Source organism: Pinus tabuliformis, chromosome J (assembly GCF_031772625.1).
Source record: "Pinus tabuliformis cultivar Carrire ecotype Pingquan chromosome J, CPIR1, whole genome shotgun sequence".
NCBI classification, from domain to species: Eukaryota; Viridiplantae; Streptophyta; class Pinopsida; order Pinales; family Pinaceae; genus Pinus; species Pinus tabuliformis.
Window position 1 is genome coordinate 1,518,891,904 of NC_142295.1, and position 22,408 is coordinate 1,518,914,311.

The window sequence follows — 22,408 nt, forward strand, 5'->3', positions numbered from 1 at the left end:
GGGGTTGGCCTCAGAGTCCAGTGGATGCTCTTCAGAGGTCTGACCAAGAATATCGAAGCTGTTCTTAGTTACTGGGCCATGGGATTTGTTGGGCTGGGGTTTACTCCCATTTTGGGGCTTTTTGTGAGAGCGCTTCCGGCTTGGGACTTTGGTGAAGCCTTCCTGGGTTGGGGCTTCAGAAGGGTCAGGGGTATTGATTTTGGCGTTTTGAGGGCAATCCCTGAAAAGATGTCCCAGAACATGACATTTTCTGCAACGAAAGGGAACATGTTCATAGTCGAGAGGCTGGATCCATTCTTCATCTCGATGGGCAAGAGTTACCGACTCTGGTAGAGCTTCATTCAGGCGAATGAAGACACATATTCGAGCATAGGAGATGTATTTGCGCGATTTGGTTTCTTCTGCCGCTCTGATGTATTCTCCAACTCCATTTCCGATGCCCTTGAGAATGTCCTCATCCCAATATTCATCTGGGAGAGAGTACAGTCTGATCCAGACCGGCGCCCAAGTGAGATCTTCTTTATCTGGATTGAATCTTGGAATCCATTCCCTCAGATATAGTCCCGCTGAGTTAAAAAAGTAAGGCCCTTCTCCCAATATCCTGTATTTGTCCTCTAGACAAAAAAGATTGCAGTGAAGAAGCCTTTCGGCCCTAGCTGCAGTGTGACATCTCCTTTGGGTTTCCATTTCGCCGCAATCCAGCCATATAAGGCTTTCTCAGTCGGCCAGAACCCTATGAACTTCCCGATGAGGGCATGATCTCTCATGTACTCTATTCTTCTGTCAATCTTGTCTCCCGGCAGCTCTATTCTTGGCCGTTCCTTGGCCACTGGTCGGCATGTTGTTGAGGATATTTTCGGGCCTTCTTCTGGAGTTTCTCTTCCTTCTTGCGTATTGCTGTCTTTATCCTTCCGCTTTCCAGTCTCCCTATTATCATCTTGGTGTTTTTTCCCTCTGTTTAAGATTTCCTTGTCGACAGATCCAAAGATAACCGTATGCTCAGGATCGTGGTGCGAAGGGGAGGGCTCTGACGCCCCCCCCTGAGGCTGTTCCATTGCGTTGCGCTAATGCTCTGCAGCTCTGTCACGCTGCAGAGGTTTCCTTACAGCCCGTGAGTGTACTCCGCGCTGTGCAGTCGGCGCCGTGGATTATTCTCTCAGAACCCTAGCTCAGAACCCTAGCAGCCCGACTCTCCCCAAACAGAAAACTCAACTATATTTAAATTTAATTAATAATCCTATAAAAATTTAATATTTACAATATAACAAGATTCTTAACCATGAATATTCACACTCATTTTACCATGGATATTAATAACTTCAAAATAGGTTTTTTACAATACTATGGCTTATCAATACCACATACCCAAAAACCATAACTCATTTTAAAAAAAAACCAAAAATTCTAAATGTTTTATTTTAATTTAATTTTATAACAAATTTTAAATTATAACTTAATACTTACAACAAATATACAATATAACAAGATTCTAACCATGGATATTTACCCCCATTTTACCATGGATATAATTAATTTGTAAATAAGCTTTTGTTACAATACCATGACTTATCAATACCATTTGCCCAAAAACCATAACTCATTTCAAAATTTAAATATTTTAATTTAATTTTATTGCACGGAGGCTCTCAACTCACTATGGTAGAGTTGTTTTAACCTAACATTTTGACTAAGTCAAATCACATTAAAAAAAAAAAGTTAAATTAAAATATTAATGTAATGTAAACATTTTAACTAAGTTAAAATAAAATAATAAAAATAAAAATGGCCCATGGTAATGACCCGTGGTTTTGAGAATCCATGGTATTCATGAAGAATATATCTTATTTAAAGGGGGAAATTAAACCAACCTAGATCCATCTTAACTCTGGATCTACGAAACTCTAAGAGTGATAAAATATCTTAATATGCAAACCTCTTTTAGAGTGAAAAGAGATTTGATCCCTCTTGAAGTTATACAATATGGATGCAAAGAGGTTTCCTGAAATTTCTTCTAGCTTTAGCCAAAACCTACACCTTCGATTGATTGAAGTGAGGCTGGCATAAGGGTGCCTGGTCTTGGCTAGAGCATTGGGGAATAAAGAGGAGATCATCTTGCAGAATTCAGATAATATTAAAAATAGTATTTCTTCCAAATTTAAAGAGAAATTGTGTGACAATAAAGAGTTGGAGGTAAAAAGGAAAGTGCAATATTATAAGGAGGTGATCAACCCCAATTTGGAAAACCAAAATTATCTCTTTGTCTTGACTAGTGTTAAGATGAAAATGAACATTTCCAAGATTAGAACTAATTCTCATGATCTTTATAGTGAAACTAGGCATTGGTGAATTCTCAAAACACAGTGCGATGAAAGAGTTTGTCACTTGTGCAAGCATTGGTGAATTATCAAAACACCTTGGGATGAAAGAGTTTGTCACTAATCCTAGAAGGGTTGAAAAACTTGTGCAGGCATTGGTGAGAGTTTGTCACTAATCCTAGGAGGGTTGAAAAACTTGTGCAGACATTGGTGAAATATAAAAACACCTTGGGATGAAAGAGTTTGTCACCAATCCTAGAAGGGTTGAAAATAAAATCCACTTTCTCTTAGATTGTCCATCTTATACTCACATGAAAGAGTTTTCCACCAAACCTGGGAGGATTGAATCTTGTACTCACATTAAAACACTTTCTATTAAATTATCCATCTTATACTCAATTTCACTTTCTCTTATATTGTCCACCTTAAACTCACATTCAATCCCCTTGAACACAGTCTAACATGTCTTCCATGAAGTGGAGGGTGAATTAAACTCATTAGCTACCACTATGTTAGGTTCCTATACCAATAGGTGTCATATTTCATGATTGACTGCGGAAATGCCAAAAATGATCATCCTTTCCATGCTGCAAAGGTTCCATATTTTCAAAAAGACAAAAAATTTAAAAAATGTAAAGAGGGTATGCCCTAAAAGAAAAATCAAAGGGTAAGAAGAATGAATTGGTCAAGAAATAAAGAAAATGAACCCCAAAGAAAGACCAGGAAAGTGGCTAGTCAAAATGCCACTACTGTACTAATTGTTGCAAAGAATTTCAAATCATGCAATCAGTAAATTTGTCACACTTGATGGATGGCCCAACAGCTCAATCTTGGCCAGTCCATGTTTAAATTTCTTGTTTTAGCATTAGAGAATAAGGTCTGTTCAAACAGTTCAAGCTTAGCAGATCACTAGCTAGGTAGAGAAACAAGGGTGCTCAATAGTTGAATCTGAGCCCTTGGAAGAGATAAGGGCAGACTTAGATAGGAGGGCAGTCAAAAGAAAAGAAAGAAAGGGTTTGCTAGTTTAAATGCACCCAAACAAGATGAAGAAAAAATGTTAGGTGTAGCAGAATGGGTAAGTAATTCTGGTGTTGCAGAAGCAGGTTGGTGATTAGTTTTTCCTGTTAAATATGATCTATCTCATGAGTATCACAAACATCCTGACAAAGTGGCTACAGTTCAGTGGAGCATGACTGATTTCCCCTCTCATTTGTCCAAGAACACTTGCTAACATCCCTTCAAGGACATTGGGATCTGCTCAGTGGTCCTAACTCATTTCATTTTATGAGAAATACTAAGTGAAACTTTGTGTTTACCTGGTCAAAACAAGCCACATTTCTTGTGTAAAATAATCACTCCATTTCCCTTTCATTTCCCTATAAACCTAAGTTATTACTTTATAAACTTAGCATTTTTAATCTACAAAACCATACTAACACCCTAACTCTATTATATAGCTCCTATTTAAACTTTTCCCCTCCCATACTATGTAAAAATACATAAAATCCATAAAAAACTAAATATCCCAACCTTCGGCTTAATATAGCCATACACCATAAAGTTTCGGGAGTTATAGGTTCATTTGGAACCTTATAACAACCCTCCCCGCGCATGCATACACCATGGGATTTAATTAACTCTTGGTTAATTAAATAACCGACCCACAAAAACCAAAGCCGCCCGCATAAACCACATAAAACCCTGTTAACCAAGGTTTCTACCCTGCAAACATTAAAAAATATTAAAATGATGCGCGAGTTCTAAATTATAAACCACCGCCAACTTACCTTCCCGTCAACTGTCGGATTGGGCCCTCCCCATCCAACAGCTCTTGTCCATATCAGAGCCGCTCCGATGTACAAAGATTAGTGCCCGATAAAAAGCGGTTTTCCTGCCGTACCCTGGGACGCGTGTCGCCACCCTATTGCATCGCGTCCATTCTGCCAGAAACCACCATCGTACAAAGGGCGGTGCGATAGAAACCACAAACTGCTCCCGCCTCCCGCTGACCATGTCATCCGCCCACGTCAGCGCCCACGTCACTATTTCGTCTGTCGTGTCTGCCATGTCATCCACCCACGTCATCTGCCACGTCACCTTCCGTACCCCGCTACATGAAAAAATTTACGTCATGATGACGTCATCCCAAAAAGTGCCAAAAAGCCCGAAAAAGCCCAAATTTTGTTAAAAAGTCGTGAAAGTGATGGTTTTTTGTTTATTTCTATTCGTTGGTTTGCGGAGACTGTGCATGCAAATTACGACGAATTTGCCACCAACACTCTAGTCCGCCACCCAGGGGAATTCACTCTGCAAACTCGGCCCCCTCAGCTCAGTCTTGTACCCACAGTTCATGCCAGACGCCTGTAAAACAGGTATTTACCCGATATTCACTCGTAAACCCTGTTTTTCCGAAATTTCTCTGTTAAAATCACCTGAAGAACTAAAATTCGAATTAAAATGCGCTCCTACCTACAAATCTCTGCATTTTAATTCACTGTTTGACCCATTTTCCCAAAGAAAGCCTGTGAATTCTGTTCTCCTCTGCAAATTGCCCCTTAAGCTGCAATTCAAGCCCATTTCTGCTGGCAAAATCTTCAAAAATGCCCAAATATTGAGTTAAAATTGTCAAACTCACTTGCAAAAAAGCACCATTTCCCCTGTTTATCCAGTTTCCCAATTTTACTGCTTCCCTTAAACTCTGTAGACTTTGTCTTTCTTTGAATTTTACCCAGTGAAGCCATTTCTATATAAAACTCAGTTTGCAAAATTCCTGTGAAAAGCCCAGTGCCAGTGCTCTGTTTTATGTTGTTACACAGACCCAAATTCCAATTATAAACATAGACAGTGAAGCATGGAAACTCCAGTGGCCTTGAATATTGCCCCCTTAAATGCACCACATAAGGAATTGGAATGGATACCCCTTGTAGATAGGGATTTTCAAATTAAGGATATGATGGGTGAGAAGCCTCACCTGCAAGCCTTTTGTGAAGTTAGGAATAGCTACAGAAGCAATACTTATGTCATGGGAATTTGGGAATCCAACATGCCTATCTATTACCTCCCTTCAGTAAATGTCCTCCCTGATTTCATCCATTTATGCTGTGCAAATTATGAACCCACACAAAGAGCAGTTATGGCTCCATCTGGGACTGTACTTTTCTATATTACTCCTCAATCCATAAATGAGATGCTGAACTTTAAGCCCACTCAGCCTCTGGCTCCTCTCACCATGAAATCCTTGCTTGACCAAGCCGCCAAATTGCCCAGTTCAGAGATTACCAGAATAGCTCAATTGTTTATGAGACTAGAGAGCCAGCCCAGGAATCCACCTCCTTTTAATCAAGTCTGGTTCAATGAGGCTGGTATACTCATTACTGATATGATTTCCTACATTTTGAGTGTCAAAACCAGTGAGCATATTGATGAAACTATTTTAGCATTGATGTCCATATTCACTCCAAGACAGCCCCCTGCTGTCAAGTACGATTATGCCACCTTCATAGCAAATAAAATCCATGAGCAATTCATGAATTTGGAGAGAGAAAGAGTGTTCAAATACACATCCTACATATATCATTTGTTGTTGTACTATCAACCTGATAGTTTCCAACTTCCTCTTAAAAGATTGGACCTCAAAGGAGAAAGGAGGTCTATGATTTTCTGGACCTCAGTATTCCATGAAGTCCACAACTCCCCATATACATATTGTGAGTTCATTGACCTGTTCATATATCCAGCCACTTCTTTGTTGATAACAACTCCTCCTACCAGGGCTCTCTGCCGAAATGCAGAAAATTTTACATCTCTCAAAGGAATACAATATTGGTGATTGGTATTTTTACCAAAACCACACAGTGATCAGGATTTATGGCTGTGAATTAACTCCCTACAAGCTGCCGAAATATGTCCCTATGAGACTCTTTGCCCGGGAATACTACCGGCAATTTAGTAGTTCAGACTTAACTCATTTCTATGGTGCTAGGAAAAAAGCACAGCTCAAGATAAGACATCAATTAGGCCCTTTTATCTTCAATAAAAGGGAAGAAGCCTGGGAAGAAGCAGATAAGATATTAAGAGATCAACTTATGCTGAAACAAAGTTTTCATTGGTCACCATATGACCCTGAACATTTCATAGGTTTTAGAAGAGTAAAAAACAAGCTTACAGGATATGTGCACCACAAAATCCCTGAAATTGAACAATATGCTAATCAACAGGACTGGGTAGAAGGCACACTAGTTGAAGAGCTTACTGAAGAAAAGGAATTAGAAAAAGAAATGAAAGAGCTTGAAAAAACACTTGACCTGGACTCTTTTGGACAGGTCCCTTTCACATTGCCTCAACACATTGGAGTGAGCACAACATCTGCTACAACTTCTCAACAACCTGCCCAAGAGAGTACTCCACCTGTAGGGACATCCAAAGGTAAGGAAGTACTGCATTCAGAGCAGGGAACAATGGCAGATCAGCGAGATGCATCAAAGGGGCAAGGCCCTTCAACACAAACAAAGGTACCTGAAATCCCCGTGTTACAAACTCCTCTCAATGAGGAAAGAGCCAAGAAAAGGGACAGGCAGGAAGAGACACCTACAAGTGGATCGGCAGAACAATAAGGGGAAAAGAGGCAAAGGTTAAATCCTTACTCTGAGGAAGAATTGGCAGAAGAGACAGCAGGCAACTTAAGGGGTGAGGAAACAACTGAATAGCAGGCTCCTCCAATTTTGGAAACATCAACTAGCTCATATCAGCAAGAGCAAGAGAGGCAGCATGGTGTGGAGGTTACATCCACCAAGCAACAGAGCAAGCAAGGCTCGGATATCAAGAAATAATTCACTGAAATAAAGGCCAGAAATGAGCCAGTAAGGTTCCAGCTTTATAATCAATTGCTGAGAATGGCTCCCACCAATCAACAAAGGCTAATGGCAGCCTATGATATCCAAGAAGGGAAAATGACCCTTAGTCACTTCAGGCCTACAACGCAGCAGCCACAATGAGCTGTTGATTATATCAGGACCAATTTGGAAGTTCTCTCTAAAGACATCCACCCAATGGACCAGATTGAGTTACATAAACAAACCGGAGAAATGGTGTACTCTACCTTGGCAGACAAAGTGTTATTGGCTCACAAATTGCAAAATTCGCTACATAATACTTCTGCACAATTGGAATTGGAAAAGGCCTCCTCATTAGCCAAGGATAACAGGATCAAATCCTTGGAGGAAATTATTATTGAGCTGGGACATGATCCCAAGGATCCCAAGGGCATACAGGCCTTAATAAAAAAGAAAGGAGAAGATATTGCAGCCCTCAGAAAACAGCTCAAGCTGCCAATTACAATGCACCCTCAGACCACATAAATTGCACAGCAGAAAGAAGAGGAGGACGTGGTGAGTTTGCTAATGAGGATGAATGAGAGAGTGCCAGAAACAGAGAAGGCATTGGAGATAGCATTACAACGAAAGCAAGGAGAATTGGCCTCCCAGCCATCAGAAACAGCTCCAATAAGCACAATAGCCCCTCCTACAACTACAACAGCAGTCCCTCCCATTCTTCCAGAATCAATAGCAGGTACCTCAACTTTAGCAACAACTACAACAGCAACAACAGCAGGACCAGATGCCAGCTTGAGCATGGAAGAGATGATGAAGGAAATAAAGGCTTTAGAACTCCAAATGGCAGAGCTAAAGGAAGCCAAAGAAAAACTGGCCAAGATAGAGGTGAATTATGATAAATCAAAAATAATTGTGGCTGAGAAAACAAGAGAAGTAAAGGCCCTGGAAAATAAGGTAAAAGCCTTGGAGAAGGACCTTACTCTCCACAAAACTCTGGTAGAAATCAAAACAATTTTGTGGACTAAAATTGGCCAGTCCATCACTGATCAATGGACATCAATACAGACTATTCATGACCAAATTGAATTGATAGGGATAGCTCAATTTGAGACTCAAAAATCCAAAGCATTATTGGCAAAAAAGCCTGAACAGTCCAATAAACTGATTCATTTTTTGAATACTCATACCATAGAGCAGCTAGTAGCTCTAGATATTCAGGACAGAACAAGTACAATTTTGACAGTGAAAAAGGTGCTGACCATGAGGAATTTCGTGCAAACTTTGGAAAGAAAGTGCCAAGAAATGCAGACAGAAATAAATGCCTTCAGAGAAAAGTTTGCAGTGTTGCAGAGCAAAGGGTTACCCAGCTTATTGACCAGCAATCAGAGACTATTAACACATGAACAGTATGCTCACAGGGTAAATACCTATGTTACCAATCAAATTACAACATCATCAAGCATTTCAGAAGACACAGTACCTCCCTCTGGACAGAGTTTATATGACAAATTAGAAAATTTGTTCTACATTGAACATGAGATGACACATATTTTTGAAGTCCAGCCCAATTACTACAGTTATACTGAAGCTGATGAAACATTAATAAAACTACAAAGACACCAGTTGCCAACAGACCAATGGTGGCAGGGCATGTTGGAGATTTTACCAAGGTAGTGTTGGCACTAATTCTTTTTTGTTTGTCTGCATTTAATCAAATTTAATGCGTGTGCCACCTATCATAAATATGAAGACAACAAGGAAGGCATTCACGCCAAAACGCATTAAAGAAAAATCGGGCAAAAATGGAAGGGCCAGGACAACAACGCAGGAACGTGGAATAAAGGGACAGCTACCAGCCGACTGACTGAGTCAAAAAGTTAAAGATATCAGACCACTTAAGGCAGCCAACACAACGTAAGTTACTCCTGCATTCATTGCGCTCTATTTCTAATGCCATTTATTGCCTTTAAAGAAGTAGATGGATGAAGTTAATGCTTGATATTTTGTCTATAAGATATTTTGTAAACTCTTTTTTTTATAAATACCTCCTCAAGAGATGTATTGTTGTTGGTTGGTGAATATCATTCTGGACCTGCACTGTAATTTTGAGAAACTTTCTGAATAAAGATTGTTGGAATGCTTTGCTGGTGAACTTTCTGGTTGTGGAATTAATGGCAGAAGAATATGTTGCAGAATTCTCGTGTTACTTCATGGATCAATAAGTATTTTTACCCTTGTTTTACTATTCCTATGTTTATTTATCATCTATATATCATGTTCTAATTGCAGGAAAAAGAATAACCCAGAATTTACTTGACTATACTCTGTGTTCAATTCCTATTAATTTTTATGTTTTCTACAGGACCAACATAGGCAAGAATTCTTGACTGCTCTTGTCTCCCTGGTTCTTTCACTCTAAATATCATCAAGGAATTCTTAACTGCTCCTTGGTAATGTTTATTCAATTTCCCTCTGTTAGCATAATGAAAGATTCTTGATTGCCTTTCATTCCCTGACTTCATTTCATCTTATTCCAGCTTGAAAATTGTTCTATGTTTAATTATCTTGCTCTGTAGTCCTCCTTTTGCCTAAAACACCACACCAGAGGTTCATTTTCAACTGACTCCATTAACCCAATGGTTTGAACTTCTCTTATATTGCAGCCCTGTTCTACTGAATGTCACCTTCCAAACACCAAACAAATACTTGTGCTTCATAACTAGCCTAACATATAACAAAACAAATCTAAATCATAAAGAGAAAGCCCTCTCTGGTTGCAGATTGGCTAGAATCTGCAGCTAAAAGACTGGTTAGTGGTTACCTCGGCCGTATTCCCTTTTCTCAAGATCTTTTGGGGAACAACCTGAGTGATAACACACTAGAGTTATTGTCCTTTGACAACCTTCTTAACATTTTAACTCATCAAAACTACGGTGATTTGAGAACCCTTCTCTCACTTCTTTTTGAATATATAAATAAAATATTAAAGAATCCTATTTAATCTATTATCTTCTTAACATCTGATAGACCATATCAACCTTAGTGGACATTAATCATTATAGTCGTCATCATTATATGTCGAAATTATCATTTCACTCCTCTTAATATTATTATAGTAATACCATACATTTTTATTTTTATACCTAATAATTCAAAACCTGTATATTTAATCTATTATTTTTTAAAATTTCATATTACTATCAATTTATCTCTAGATTATTAATTTACTAATAATTATAATTAATTTACAACAAATCTAACTAATTTTTAAATCTAAAACTTTCAAGAAATTAAAATTAGAAATAATTGCATAGTATTTATAGATTTTTTAAACAATTTTTTAATTTTTTTTCTAAATAAACCAATAATTATAATAAAAATATTTAAAGTCTAAAATAATCTTTATAAAGTAAAATCTATCGAATTATAATTTTTTAAAATAATAATTTTTTTGTCAAAATAATTATAAAAAATAATTAATTATATATTATTAAAAAATTTAAATTCAAATATTAAAATAAATATTCATTTTTCCATATTTAATAACAACTAATTATTTTAATTTATATTAATATAAAAAAATATCAATAAAAAATATATATATATATATAGATAGAATGAATTTTACTCACCTTATTTTTTGAATAAGAGGACGAATTTCGAACATGAGTGCCCAACCCAACAATATACGGAAGGAATACAACGTTTTGAATAAGAGGACGAGATTCGAAACGGGGGTGGCGCACTATTGCATGGACAGTGTAACCCTTGTCATCTAGGAAATGTTTGATGCTTCCGTCATGCCATCGCTTGTGTTTTCCTTATGGAGTCTGCCATCGCTGGTTGTTGTTGTCATTTTTCGGGTGACACCTGTAGTGGATTGAAGATTAAGCCATTGGAATGTGTCCAGAATGCGTTTTTATATAAGGAGGTCCCTTTGAATGTGTTCAGAATGAGTTTTTATATAAGGAAGTCCCTTTGAATGTGTCCAGAATGCGTTTTTATATGAGGAGGCCGAGGTTATTACCAAGGTTGCGCAGTTCCATCACCATAAATTCAGGGAGGCGATTGAAATTGAAAAAAGGCTTAACAATCTCAATAGAGATGACGGCTGGAAAATCAGTAGTTGCTGGATCCCTACCCTTTCTTCTTAGTCTTACCTTCCTTTCCCCCTTCCCCCCTCCCCCACCCCCTTTTTAGTTTTCGAGGTTTCCCCCTTTTTTCCTAGTGTTGTCCTTTCCATCCTCCTAAGGTTTCTCCTTTGGTTTAAGTTTTTTTATTAATTGTCTTGTTCTTGTCCTTCTTGTATTTAAGATCTGTCGCTAGTTCTAATTTTTATTACTATTTCACTATTTCCTTATCAAAATTTTCTTGATATTTTTTGTTATTAAGCTTCTTCCTTGATCATATGAATAAACTATAAATAAATATAAATTAATAATAACTTATTAATCCCATTAAATCCTTATTATTAAAATCCCTCTACTATCCCTAGTGATTTAAATGATTAAATAAATCAATAAAGAATAGATTGACTTTCTGATTTATAACTCCTCCCCCTCTTTTTTTCAATCGATTAAATTAAATTAGAATTAAGTAATTCAATATTTAAATAAAATTAATATTATAACATTCTAATATATAATAAAAATAAAACCCCTTCACATATCTATATGATTAAATAAATTAAAAAATGAATCAAATTAATTTAATTTAATAACCTAAGGAAAATATTTTAATTAAATAAATATAACATTCTAATATATAATATATTAGAATTAGTTATTATTCACTAAAATTAGAATATTATTCTATTATTAGAAGTTATTACCTTTGACTTATTAAATCTAGCCCCGTTGATGGTCAACTTAGCCGTTTGGAAGATCTGCTCTCCCTATTTATTTTGCAGCGATGATCTGACTTCTCAACTTGTCCTGATAATGAACCACACTAATTGGTTTGAAACGCTTCGACAAAGGTTTTCTACATGTGATTTGCGTCGAAACTCTTCTTAAAAATGTTATGGATCACAGAAGCCTCAATTCAATATACGTTTTATTTTAATAAATATGGTTGGTGACATAAATCTAAATATTTATTAATATAATTAATTCATTTGTGTGGAATTTAGTTTTTATGAAGTTTTAGTATGAAATTTTATGGAGATTGAAGAGAGAGAGTTGTGAGGGTTACATTTTCTTAAAAGATATCTAATTTTAAGGAATTTTACAGTTTTGAATGACAATATTATTTAACGTATCCAACATATTAATTAATTGAATCTAAATTTAACTTGATTAAATTAAAAAAAAAAAAAAAATAACATAAAATGATGGTGACTATTAATGAAATAATGGTTACCATTTACTATCATTGGTCTAAATATCACTCAAGTGATGGTTTAATATAAAATCTAACACAACCGTATAAATTAAATGGGTCATAAACAGTAATAGACACTAAAACACTTATCTCATCATACATCTCACAGTCCTAAGATTAAATAAAATCATAACTAGCATTTGCACCAAATGTTGCAAAAGAAACGCCGTAAGGCATAAATTGAGGAACAATCACTACATGGGAATGGGCAAATCTAAATGAGATGCAAATATGTAGCAGAAATGAAATTCTAACGTTGTATAAACAGAAGTTGATTTAGGGTGCCTCACACTATTTTTTATTAATTATTGAATTAATATTGCATATAAATATCATAAAATTCAATCAACTTATAATTTAAGGCTCTGATCTAAATTTGACTTTGGGTCATTAACAGGTGATGTTGTGTCTCAACTACTTAACCACTAAATCATAGGCCAACAAAGAAAAGACTGCAAAATGTTACAGGCATTACCATAGTAAACCCAATGACTCTACACACAAGAATTTTTGGGGGAGAGTGTTCTTGGAATTAATAAATGGCATAACAGGAGCATAACCCTTGTCTTGCTTCCAATCCTCGTTTACAAAAGAAAGCTCATTCTGAATGATATATCTTAGGTTTGGAGTAGAAGGCAGAGTTGAAGCCTCTGATAAAAAAGAGCGACATTTTTCCTTCACTTCATTAAAGCGATTGTAAGTGGGAGTGGGAATATAATTTTTGTTAGTTTTGAAGGTAGATGGAGCATCAAATTTCAGTAATTTGTAAGGGGATGAACTGGCCTCATTGCAGTTGTTGTGGTCTAAAGTGGTTGTTAGCTATTTTTGTGGTTGATGTGAGTAGTTTTGTGAATGTGGCCTCAATGCAGAGTGTTCTTTGTCTTCTGTGCTTCTATTGCATTGTCTACAAACTCATTCTGGTGAAAATTGGGCTGGCTAGGAATTTAATGCAGGACCTGCTCTACCAGTGAGCTACCTGCCCTTTTGATGATGGGCATCTTTACCGGTTTGATATCAAGGTGTCAATTGGTACCTCCAACATTCCATTGGGTTAATGCCAAATGGTGTAGTAGCACATAGGTAACTTTTGCAGTGACGTTTCGGGGGAGTAGTTCAAGTTCTGTTGATATTCACCTTCTTCTGCTAGCTAAAAACGTGTTTTAGGTATGGTTACTCAAGGTTGAAGTTATGATAACGAGAAAGATCAAGGCCTAGGTTTTTGGCAGAGTTCTTTGTATGCTTAATCTGCTACATGTGCCTCTGGTTAGAGTTCCTTCTTGAATACTTACTTGAGTTGGTGGAACTCTGAGTTCATAACACTTTCCAGCGTATTTCAAAATTCATTCCATATTTCCATGCAGCATTGCCTCAAAGTTTCCATGTCGGCATTGGTTGCCTTTTCTCCAGACCAATCCCGGTTCAATTATGCAAGTACTCTTCTTAATAGCATACGCTGTGTTGGGTGCCAAATTATACATTTCTGTTATTGAAATTCAACTCGAGAATATGGTAATATGGTAATATGGTCATATGGTCATATGTTTATTGTGTTTTCTATTTTCCAGTTTTGGTCTGCCAATCATGTACACGAGCTTTTTTTTCTTATCTTCACAAGATAAGATAATGCATGCTATCTACGTTTAGGAACATTTGAAATCTTCTAAGAATTGATGGAAACAATAGATGTTACTATGGAAAAATCAGATGAGTCCAAATTAATATCACATGGATCTTTTGATGAACTAGTAGTTGTACCTAAGCTAAGCTTAACTGACAACACCTACAAGTCATTACCAACTCCCGTGTTTTATGATGCTAAAAAATAACTTATAGCCTTATCTGTTACAAAAATGGTTCTCCATCAACAAAAGGAGCATTCTACATCTGCAAGTGAATGGATTTATTTGGATTTCCATCACTCACAGGGAGGGCACTGCAACAATCATAGTTGTTTTTCTCTTCAAAAAAATATACAAGATGAAGACGACTGCAAATTGATTAAATTTACAGATCCTTCTTTGAAAGTGAATTCAACTTTTTTGAATATAATGGAGTATTTTTATAAGCACCAGGATAATCAACCTGAAAATAATGGTCCAAAGCTCTCCAAAAGTGTTGGTATATCAGATATTCCAAGGTTCAAGTCTGAGACTGTTCTGGGTGGGGTACCTGACAACATTGACATGAAAACACAGGATAATCTGCAAAATGCACTTCAGTCAAGAACTAAGAAAGTCTCTTTATTGTTCAACTCTATGTTTGTATCTAGCGATCTGTCATTTTACTTGAATGTGAAAAGAATTTTTGTAAGATGTGGAGATCCTTAAGCAAAAGAAACAAGTAGCATGCAAAATTCTTTATATACCGATCTCAATGAATTCTAAATACTATTTCATCTAATTTTTATTGCCAAAAGAACATGATACAACTTCATCATATTGAGATGTCCAAATCTGTCATAGACATTATTGATTGCATTCGAATGGATTTTGAAATGGTTTATGAGTTAGATAATGAGTTAAAAAGAATAGTACATACATTTCCATACTTGAAAAAGCTTTGTATTCCACATATTAATTAGGTAGATCTAATGAGTTTGATCAAGGACAGGGTTTCCCAAATAGGTTCCTTGAAATATGATACAACTTTGAGAGGACTAGGCACTATGCATATATTATAGAAGACAACTTTTGATGTTTGTTTCTAAGTGTTAAGGTAGCATATCTGTATTTGATAGAGTTGGTTCAAAGCATAGAGTTTTTGGAAGATTCTATAAAACTACCCTATTCTTTGCTTAAATATGCCTTTCTTGACCATCAATAAGCACTTTGGATGTAACAGCACCAAAACAGAGAACTTTTGGAGGAGAGTCTACCATGGACTTCATTTCCATTTTCTTATACATTTGGTTAGATGTACCTAATTTGTTTAATGCATATATAATTTTTTCTGAGTTCCAATATGATGCTCACTAAAAACAAACAGATAAATCTGATGCAGCCTTGCACCAATAAGTAAACAGTGTAACGTTTCAATTTAAAACAGCAGCATTGGTCCACAGTAAAAAAGCCTTCAAGAGCCATCCATTTCCTCCAACTGGCTACCTCGAACATCTTATCAAGTGATATGATACAACCTTGGCTTTTACACCAGCAAGTATAGCGATGTAATCATTCAGTTAAAACAGTAGAACTTGTGCACAGTAAGACAGTAATGAAGGGTTATCTACTTTCTCGAATTGGCTACACCATTTTTTTAACTGTTGAAAATGCATCATATACCACATTAAAAATAAAAAAGATTGACCAAAGATTTTGTAAAAAAAATACTTGTCTAGATTATAACAAGCAGATCATTGTTTACACAATGGATCACAAAAAGTCCATTTGTAAGGGAATAATAATCTGTTAACTTGATCAAACAAGGGAAAGGGTACAGGGTCGTAGAAAATGTGGATTCAAGCTGCTGCTGTAACGTTTTTGAGTAACCCACTTATTTTGATGATGTTTTTTGGTTTTGTCCAGATATTTTTCCATGAACAGGATAAAAAGTTGCTATAGTATTTTTTTAAACATTTGTTAAATAAAATGCTATAGTACTCCATGCACCTGCCATGCACCTCAGTTTTTTAAAACTAACTTGTACTTGGATGTAACAGGCTATAAATCAGAATTGGAAGACAAAAGGATAGTGTGTGAAAAAGATGAAATACAGAAAACAAAAATAGACTTTCCTGTAAGCCTCGTACCATGCCACAGAATGGGCCTTATTGCAAATGGCCAAAGCCTCTAAGTCTGTGTTTCAGCGCATTGGACATTGGGATTTTTCTCTCCCCTTGCACGCAGTTATGATATATAAGGGGGCTTCTATCTTTATTGCGATTAACATGTTGACTCTGTTCCATCTACATCTATGTTCCAGATTTATTTGCTTTTTAATTAGGCCATCAATAGGGGCTTATAAATTTTCATGCATTGTTGCCAGCAGGACAGTTACTATTGCAGTATAGTTCTCATGCTAGATGGCCAACTTTCTTCTTTATCTATCCATATCTAGTTATCAAAAACACGGATTTCGAGTGCCTACTTTAATGAAGTCTCCACCAGTGGATGAGTCACACTGTCTGTACAACATTCTTGAAGGAAATCGGATGAGAAATGGAAAGAGGACCTTAAGTAGTGCAAGAGCAATGCAATGGTATTTTGTATTCATAAGCCTATTCAGACAATGAATAATGCAGTGTGGAGAATGTGATTCCAACCTTCCCTATCATCTTTTGTATAGAATTCCTAATTATTGTGAATTGCAAGTGTTTTCCAGACAGGAATAGCTTGTAAAAAATAAAATTCCATCACACAGTCAAGGAAACTCATCTGGTAGTGGTCCACAGTACCTTCACAAAGGCCCTGGTACTTCATGAATTCACAAGATGCATTTGGGTTTGCATGTGATCATGTTCTAGCGAAATGTTACAATTTGTTTTAAAAATTTAAACCAAAACAAAAATCTTGCATTGGATTCAAAAGTACAACTCACTTGGCCAAGGGAAGCAATTAGAAAGTTTAAGGAGGTCAACTTCCAGTATGTAAAGAGATAAGGAAATATGGTAGCAGACCTATTGGCTAATATTGCAATAGAGGAGGAATAGAAGGATCAGACCTAAACACAAATTCACTGAACTTAGCTGAAGGGGAGTGGACGTCAAGCTTCAAAAATTGGTCCAATCAAATTGCAATGATCTTTAGGAAGTCTTTTATCTAAAGTTCATTTGTCTTGTTTCAATCCCCTAATTTCAGAGGCATTTCAGAGGCCCAGTATTCCCCAACATTACTATGGGTTACAGTCCAATCATGTAAGCTTTTTTAGAAGGACCTGTTTTAATTTGAGAATTTATGAGAGAGATACCACATAGAATTCCAAGGTTGAAAGTAGATCAGCTTAATAATTTCAAAGGGTGGAAAAAGCCATGCAAGGCTATAAATTTAATAAGAATACTCCTGGCCAGCTCAAAGAGGGAGAAATCTTGTTGCGCAGGAATTGTAAAGCCATGAGGAGGAATTTAGAAGGACCTGTTTTAATTTGAGAATTTATGAGAGAGATACCACACAGAATTCCAAGGTTGAAAGTAGATCAGCTTAATAATTTCAAAGGGTGGAAAAAGCCATGCAAGACTATAAATTTAATAAGAATACTCCTGGCTAGCTCAAAGAGGGAGAAATCTTGTTGCACAGGAATCGTAAATTGTTCAACTCTATGTTTGTATCCAGTGATCTGTCATTTTACTTGAATGTGAAAAGAAGTTTTGTAAGATGTGGAGATCCTTCAACAAAAGAAACAAGTAGCATGCAAAATTCTTTGCATACCGATCTCAATGAATTCTCAAATACTATTTCATCTGATTTTTATTGTCAAAAGAACATGATACAACTTCAGCATATTGAGATGTCCAAATCTGTCATAGACATTATTGATTGCATTCGAACAGATTCTGAAATGGTTTATGAGTTATATAATGAGCTAAAAATAATAGTACATACATTTCCAGACTTGAAAAAGCTTTGTATTCTTTTTCCCAAAAATTCATGATTTTTTACCAAAAAATTGCGATTTTTTCAAAATGAAAAAATCACTGAATTAATCGCGCAATATTATCGGGAAAATGAAAAAATCACGATTTTTTATGTTATCGTGATTTTCGCAACACTGAAATCAACACACTAATACCAAGCAAACACCTAGTTCCATAACATCTAGAGAAGCAAGAAGATGAGAAGAATGTTATACATCTAAGAATAGTTAGTCACAACAGACTAAGTAGAATGCAATTATTGTTAAAATAGATCTAACAATGAATCCTTTAAAAAAATTATACCTTGGAGAAAAAGGATCCACACAGCTCTGGAGCCCTATACCATCTTATGGCAACATAGTCCTGCACTTCATCAAATATATACATCTTAAAAATGGGAAATTTACTAACTAAAGTGCAACAATCAAAATCAAACAGAGAATTCAACAGAAACCCTGTCAAACCAGATATAACAATATAGCAATTTATTAGATTTGGATCTGTATAATATAGATTTAAAATAGTATACTGTCCAAAAGATTGTTGTGGGCATGTCATTGAAGGCAACTCTTGCTAAGCCAAAGTCACATATTTTTAGCTTGCAATCAACATTTGCCAAAACATTCTTCGGTTTCAAATCCCGATGATACACATTTGCTACAAGAACATAAAGTTGACAAATTAGAGAATATAATTCACATTTCTTCTTCCATACTAAGTTCCTTGAAATGGGAAGGTGCTTCACAGTCACAATAGATTCTTAAAAACGCAGTTAAAACTTAACAGTAATATTTGAACAGGATCGATGTCCTAAACCAGATACCCTTTAGTACACAAACGAGAAAGAAGCATATGCACTTCACAAAACACTAAAATATATATTTTTGGAAGTGAATAAAGCACAATTGCAATGTGCAACTTCTTGAAATGATTTGTAAATAAAATGCATGGGGCAAATACAGAGATCAAAATTGTGAATCCTCAAATTGACTAACTCTTGCAGTTACAGATGAAAATTTGAGCATTTGAAGATTGAACCATTATTCTGAAGGATTGATTTCTAATCACTGAATCAAACTAAACTGGTTTGAGGGTTAACGGGCCACATATGCCAAATTGTGGTCAAAAAATTGATCCTTAGACTTGTGAACAATTAAAAAACAACAATGGCCCCCCTATGCCTATAATGGACATTACCATGGTGAAATAAATAAGGACTTCAATGAAGAGTATAAATAGTTGATGTGCCAGAAAATGATTAAAATAATTATTGTTTAATAACTTGTATATTGCACTTGGATTGTCAATACATCTGTAATGCAGAAATACATAGAAAGAAAAGAGCATACAGAATGATCTCATGGTTCATATTGTTTTATCTATAAAACTGGAGGAAGGCAAAAAGGAAATAGGCTAGCCGCTATACATACATATTAATTTTCACACAGTAATTATGCGTTAAAAAATAGTGAGAATAAATTAAAATTAGACAAAACCCCTGCAACATAAAAGCAAAAATCACAATCTTAACAGAACAGTAACCGAATATTGCCTACTCACATAAACAACCCATATATCTAGTGAATATAGTCAGGAATGAGCATGCATACACCCTTTCCCAGGTTTAAAGTTTAAACTTATTTAGAAATAAGAATATTAGCAAAAGAAAGCTACCAGTATGTATGTACTTCATAGCTTGTAGAAGCTGGTACAAGAAAAATTGATAATGTTCAGACGTCAAGTCATCATTTGCCTTAATAACCTGGTGTAGATCTGATTCCATAAGTTCAAATACCACATAAATGTCTTTGAATTCCCGCCTAGAGGGCGGTAACATAATGTGCTTGATTTCGACAATATCAGGATGCCGCAGCAGCCTCAGAAGCTTAATTTCACGTAAAATCCGGGTTGCATCAGAAATATGTTCAAAGATATCATTTTTTTTTATTGCAACTTTCTCCCCAGTGTGAGTATCAATTGCAGAGCATACAACACCGTAGCTCCCTTTTCCTATAACCTCCTGAATCTTGTAGCGACTTGCTTCACCATATTCAGTGAAAAACTCAACCTCTGTAGGGGTCTGCATCAGGTGAATTGCATCACAATCAGATTTTAAACCTTACATCATCTTCATAAAATGTGATCTGTGATAGAAACCTGAATATTTGAGTAAGAAGTGGATAATAAGATCTAACAGCAAGAAAAATATTAAGCAGAGAAAAATAACAGGTATGATCTAGGCCTGAAATTTCCATGGCCATATTTTCTCCCAGATGAAAGAAAGCTAACAACATTCCCTCAAAAGCATGAAAACGGTATCGAAATTGAACTACTGTGAGTAGTGACAATGCCAAAGGTTGCTTCATTGAACACTAGCAGCTAAAACATATACAAGAGTAGGAACATTGGGTTTGAACAAGCCTATGTAATTCACAATTATGAGCTATTTCATTATTGGGACACCGACAAATAAATTATTTTCCAATTGAACATCAAGAAAAGCATTATCAGTACCACACATGACTTAATGCCTATGACCTCATTTAGAAAAGGTACAACTATAACTAAAAATTTGAACGAAGGCCTGAACCAAACTTCAAAGTATTACCCAAACTGATTTATCTTCATGGCAAAGTAGGATGTTCAGTTAAAATTTTAAACGGAGACCTGAACCAAACTTCAAAGTATTGCCCGAACTGATTTATCTTCATGGCAAAGTAGGATGTTCAGCTAAAATTTTAAAAACAAATTGAATGAGAAAGATTTGCCATCCTTTGTTCGAATACAGTATCAAACCAAAAAAGTGGGATCAATTTAAGCCTATAAGGAACTAAACATGCAAAATATGAGACGATGGAACTATCCTTGCCTCAAAACAGCAGAAAGCAGAATTCCCTAACATTTGGGTGAAAATTTAGTGTTCTTCAAAGAGGCATGTGAAGCATCACTGGAGGAAAATAATATTTTGCCTAAGATTGTGAAGGTGAACACCCATGAATTGACAGTCAATGAAAAGGTCCAATGCATCAATCACCTAGGTAAAATAAAAAACGACCACAATAAGTTGGATTCTTTAGGTCAACGCATGTCCAGATGTCCATATCTCTATACAGTCTGTTATAGCGCATAGATCTTTGTGATCAAATTCGTGATTTAAATGACGTAATTGATGAAGAGATTTCAAGACTAAATGCATGGCTTTCCTTGTATAATTTGAATGGATGCAAAGAAGGAAATGTGAACCTTCACAATGTGGCATGTTCTAAAGGGAAATGCTTTAGGTCAAGAAACGGAAGGGAGTCCGAAACATAATATTCTAAAACCGTTACAGTTATTAGATGCCAAACATGACAAAAAACACCTCCCAACTAAAAAGGGCCGTGATGCTTGAAAGGCCATTCCATAGTATGGCTTCAGTTAATTTCCTCTTTAAAAGGGAAAACTATGATAATATTTTTTTGATCAAAGAAGGGCAATGCATATTCAGTGTCAAGCTTTTTATTCTTATTGGTTGGTTCATCAATTCCAGTAGCCCTGTGAATGAAAACAAATTTTGATGAGTTACACAACAAGGAGCCCTTCAGATTAAAGGGAAAGTCGCAATCATTAATGATAGGTGAAAGGTAAGTGATAACCTTACCTTCTAGTCAGGTAAGACAACCACAAGCAAAAAAGGGTCCACAAGTCTGACCTCAAGAGATTTCATGACATTTTTAACAAATAAGGTTAATCGATATCAACAATATACCGATACCCACCCCTTGCTATTCCATGGAGTCATTTCAATTTTAGAGTATCGGAATATCAATCCACATGCAGAACATGGTCTTACCCAACATGAAATGGGGGTGTACCTCAGTACTAAAGGAGCCCAATGGCAGGGGGCGGGACCTAGATTTGTTTCACATCCTGTTAAATTTTTAACACAGAAACAAAAACAACATGGGCCCTAATGCCAAAGGATAATTCTGGCAATGTGACACTATATTCTCCATCTGCTACAGAACATCCAGCTTATAAGAATCCCCTACGACACACTTAAACAAACCCAAATTTCATAAAGGGCAGTACGAAAAGAAAACGCAGCATGTCTTGCAGTAATCGAATCACAGATATTAAGATCAACCCCAGACCAATGTACTTACTTTTCTTCTCTCATCTTGCTGCATAGTTCTTTGTCTCTGTTCACTTTTAGATCCACGTTGTATTCTTATGTCCTAATACAAGGCCAATGCCTCAACTATCTGTGAACCTTCTTGGAACCGCAAATACCAAATCTTTTCACATGGGCAGTGCTTCAAATGAGAGGA

The 22,408-nt window shown here is 36.1% G+C and overlaps 1 protein-coding gene across 1 annotated transcript; it reads right to left on the minus strand.

The window, feature by feature from the left end:
* Positions 1-4,806: 4,806 nt before the first annotated feature.
* Positions 4,807-22,311, minus strand: LOC149233271 (mitogen-activated protein kinase 10-like). Its single transcript, XM_089382142.1, has 6 exons — positions 22,244-22,311; positions 19,773-20,178; positions 18,628-18,755; positions 18,402-18,461; positions 7,770-7,938; positions 4,807-4,907 (listed from the first exon to the last, which is right to left on the minus strand). Exons 1-6 carry the CDS (start codon positions 22,265-22,267, stop codon positions 4,807-4,809), a joined length of 888 nt encoding a protein of 295 aa, XP_089238268.1. The 5' UTR covers positions 22,268-22,311.
* Between the last annotated feature and the right edge of the window lie 97 nt (positions 22,312-22,408).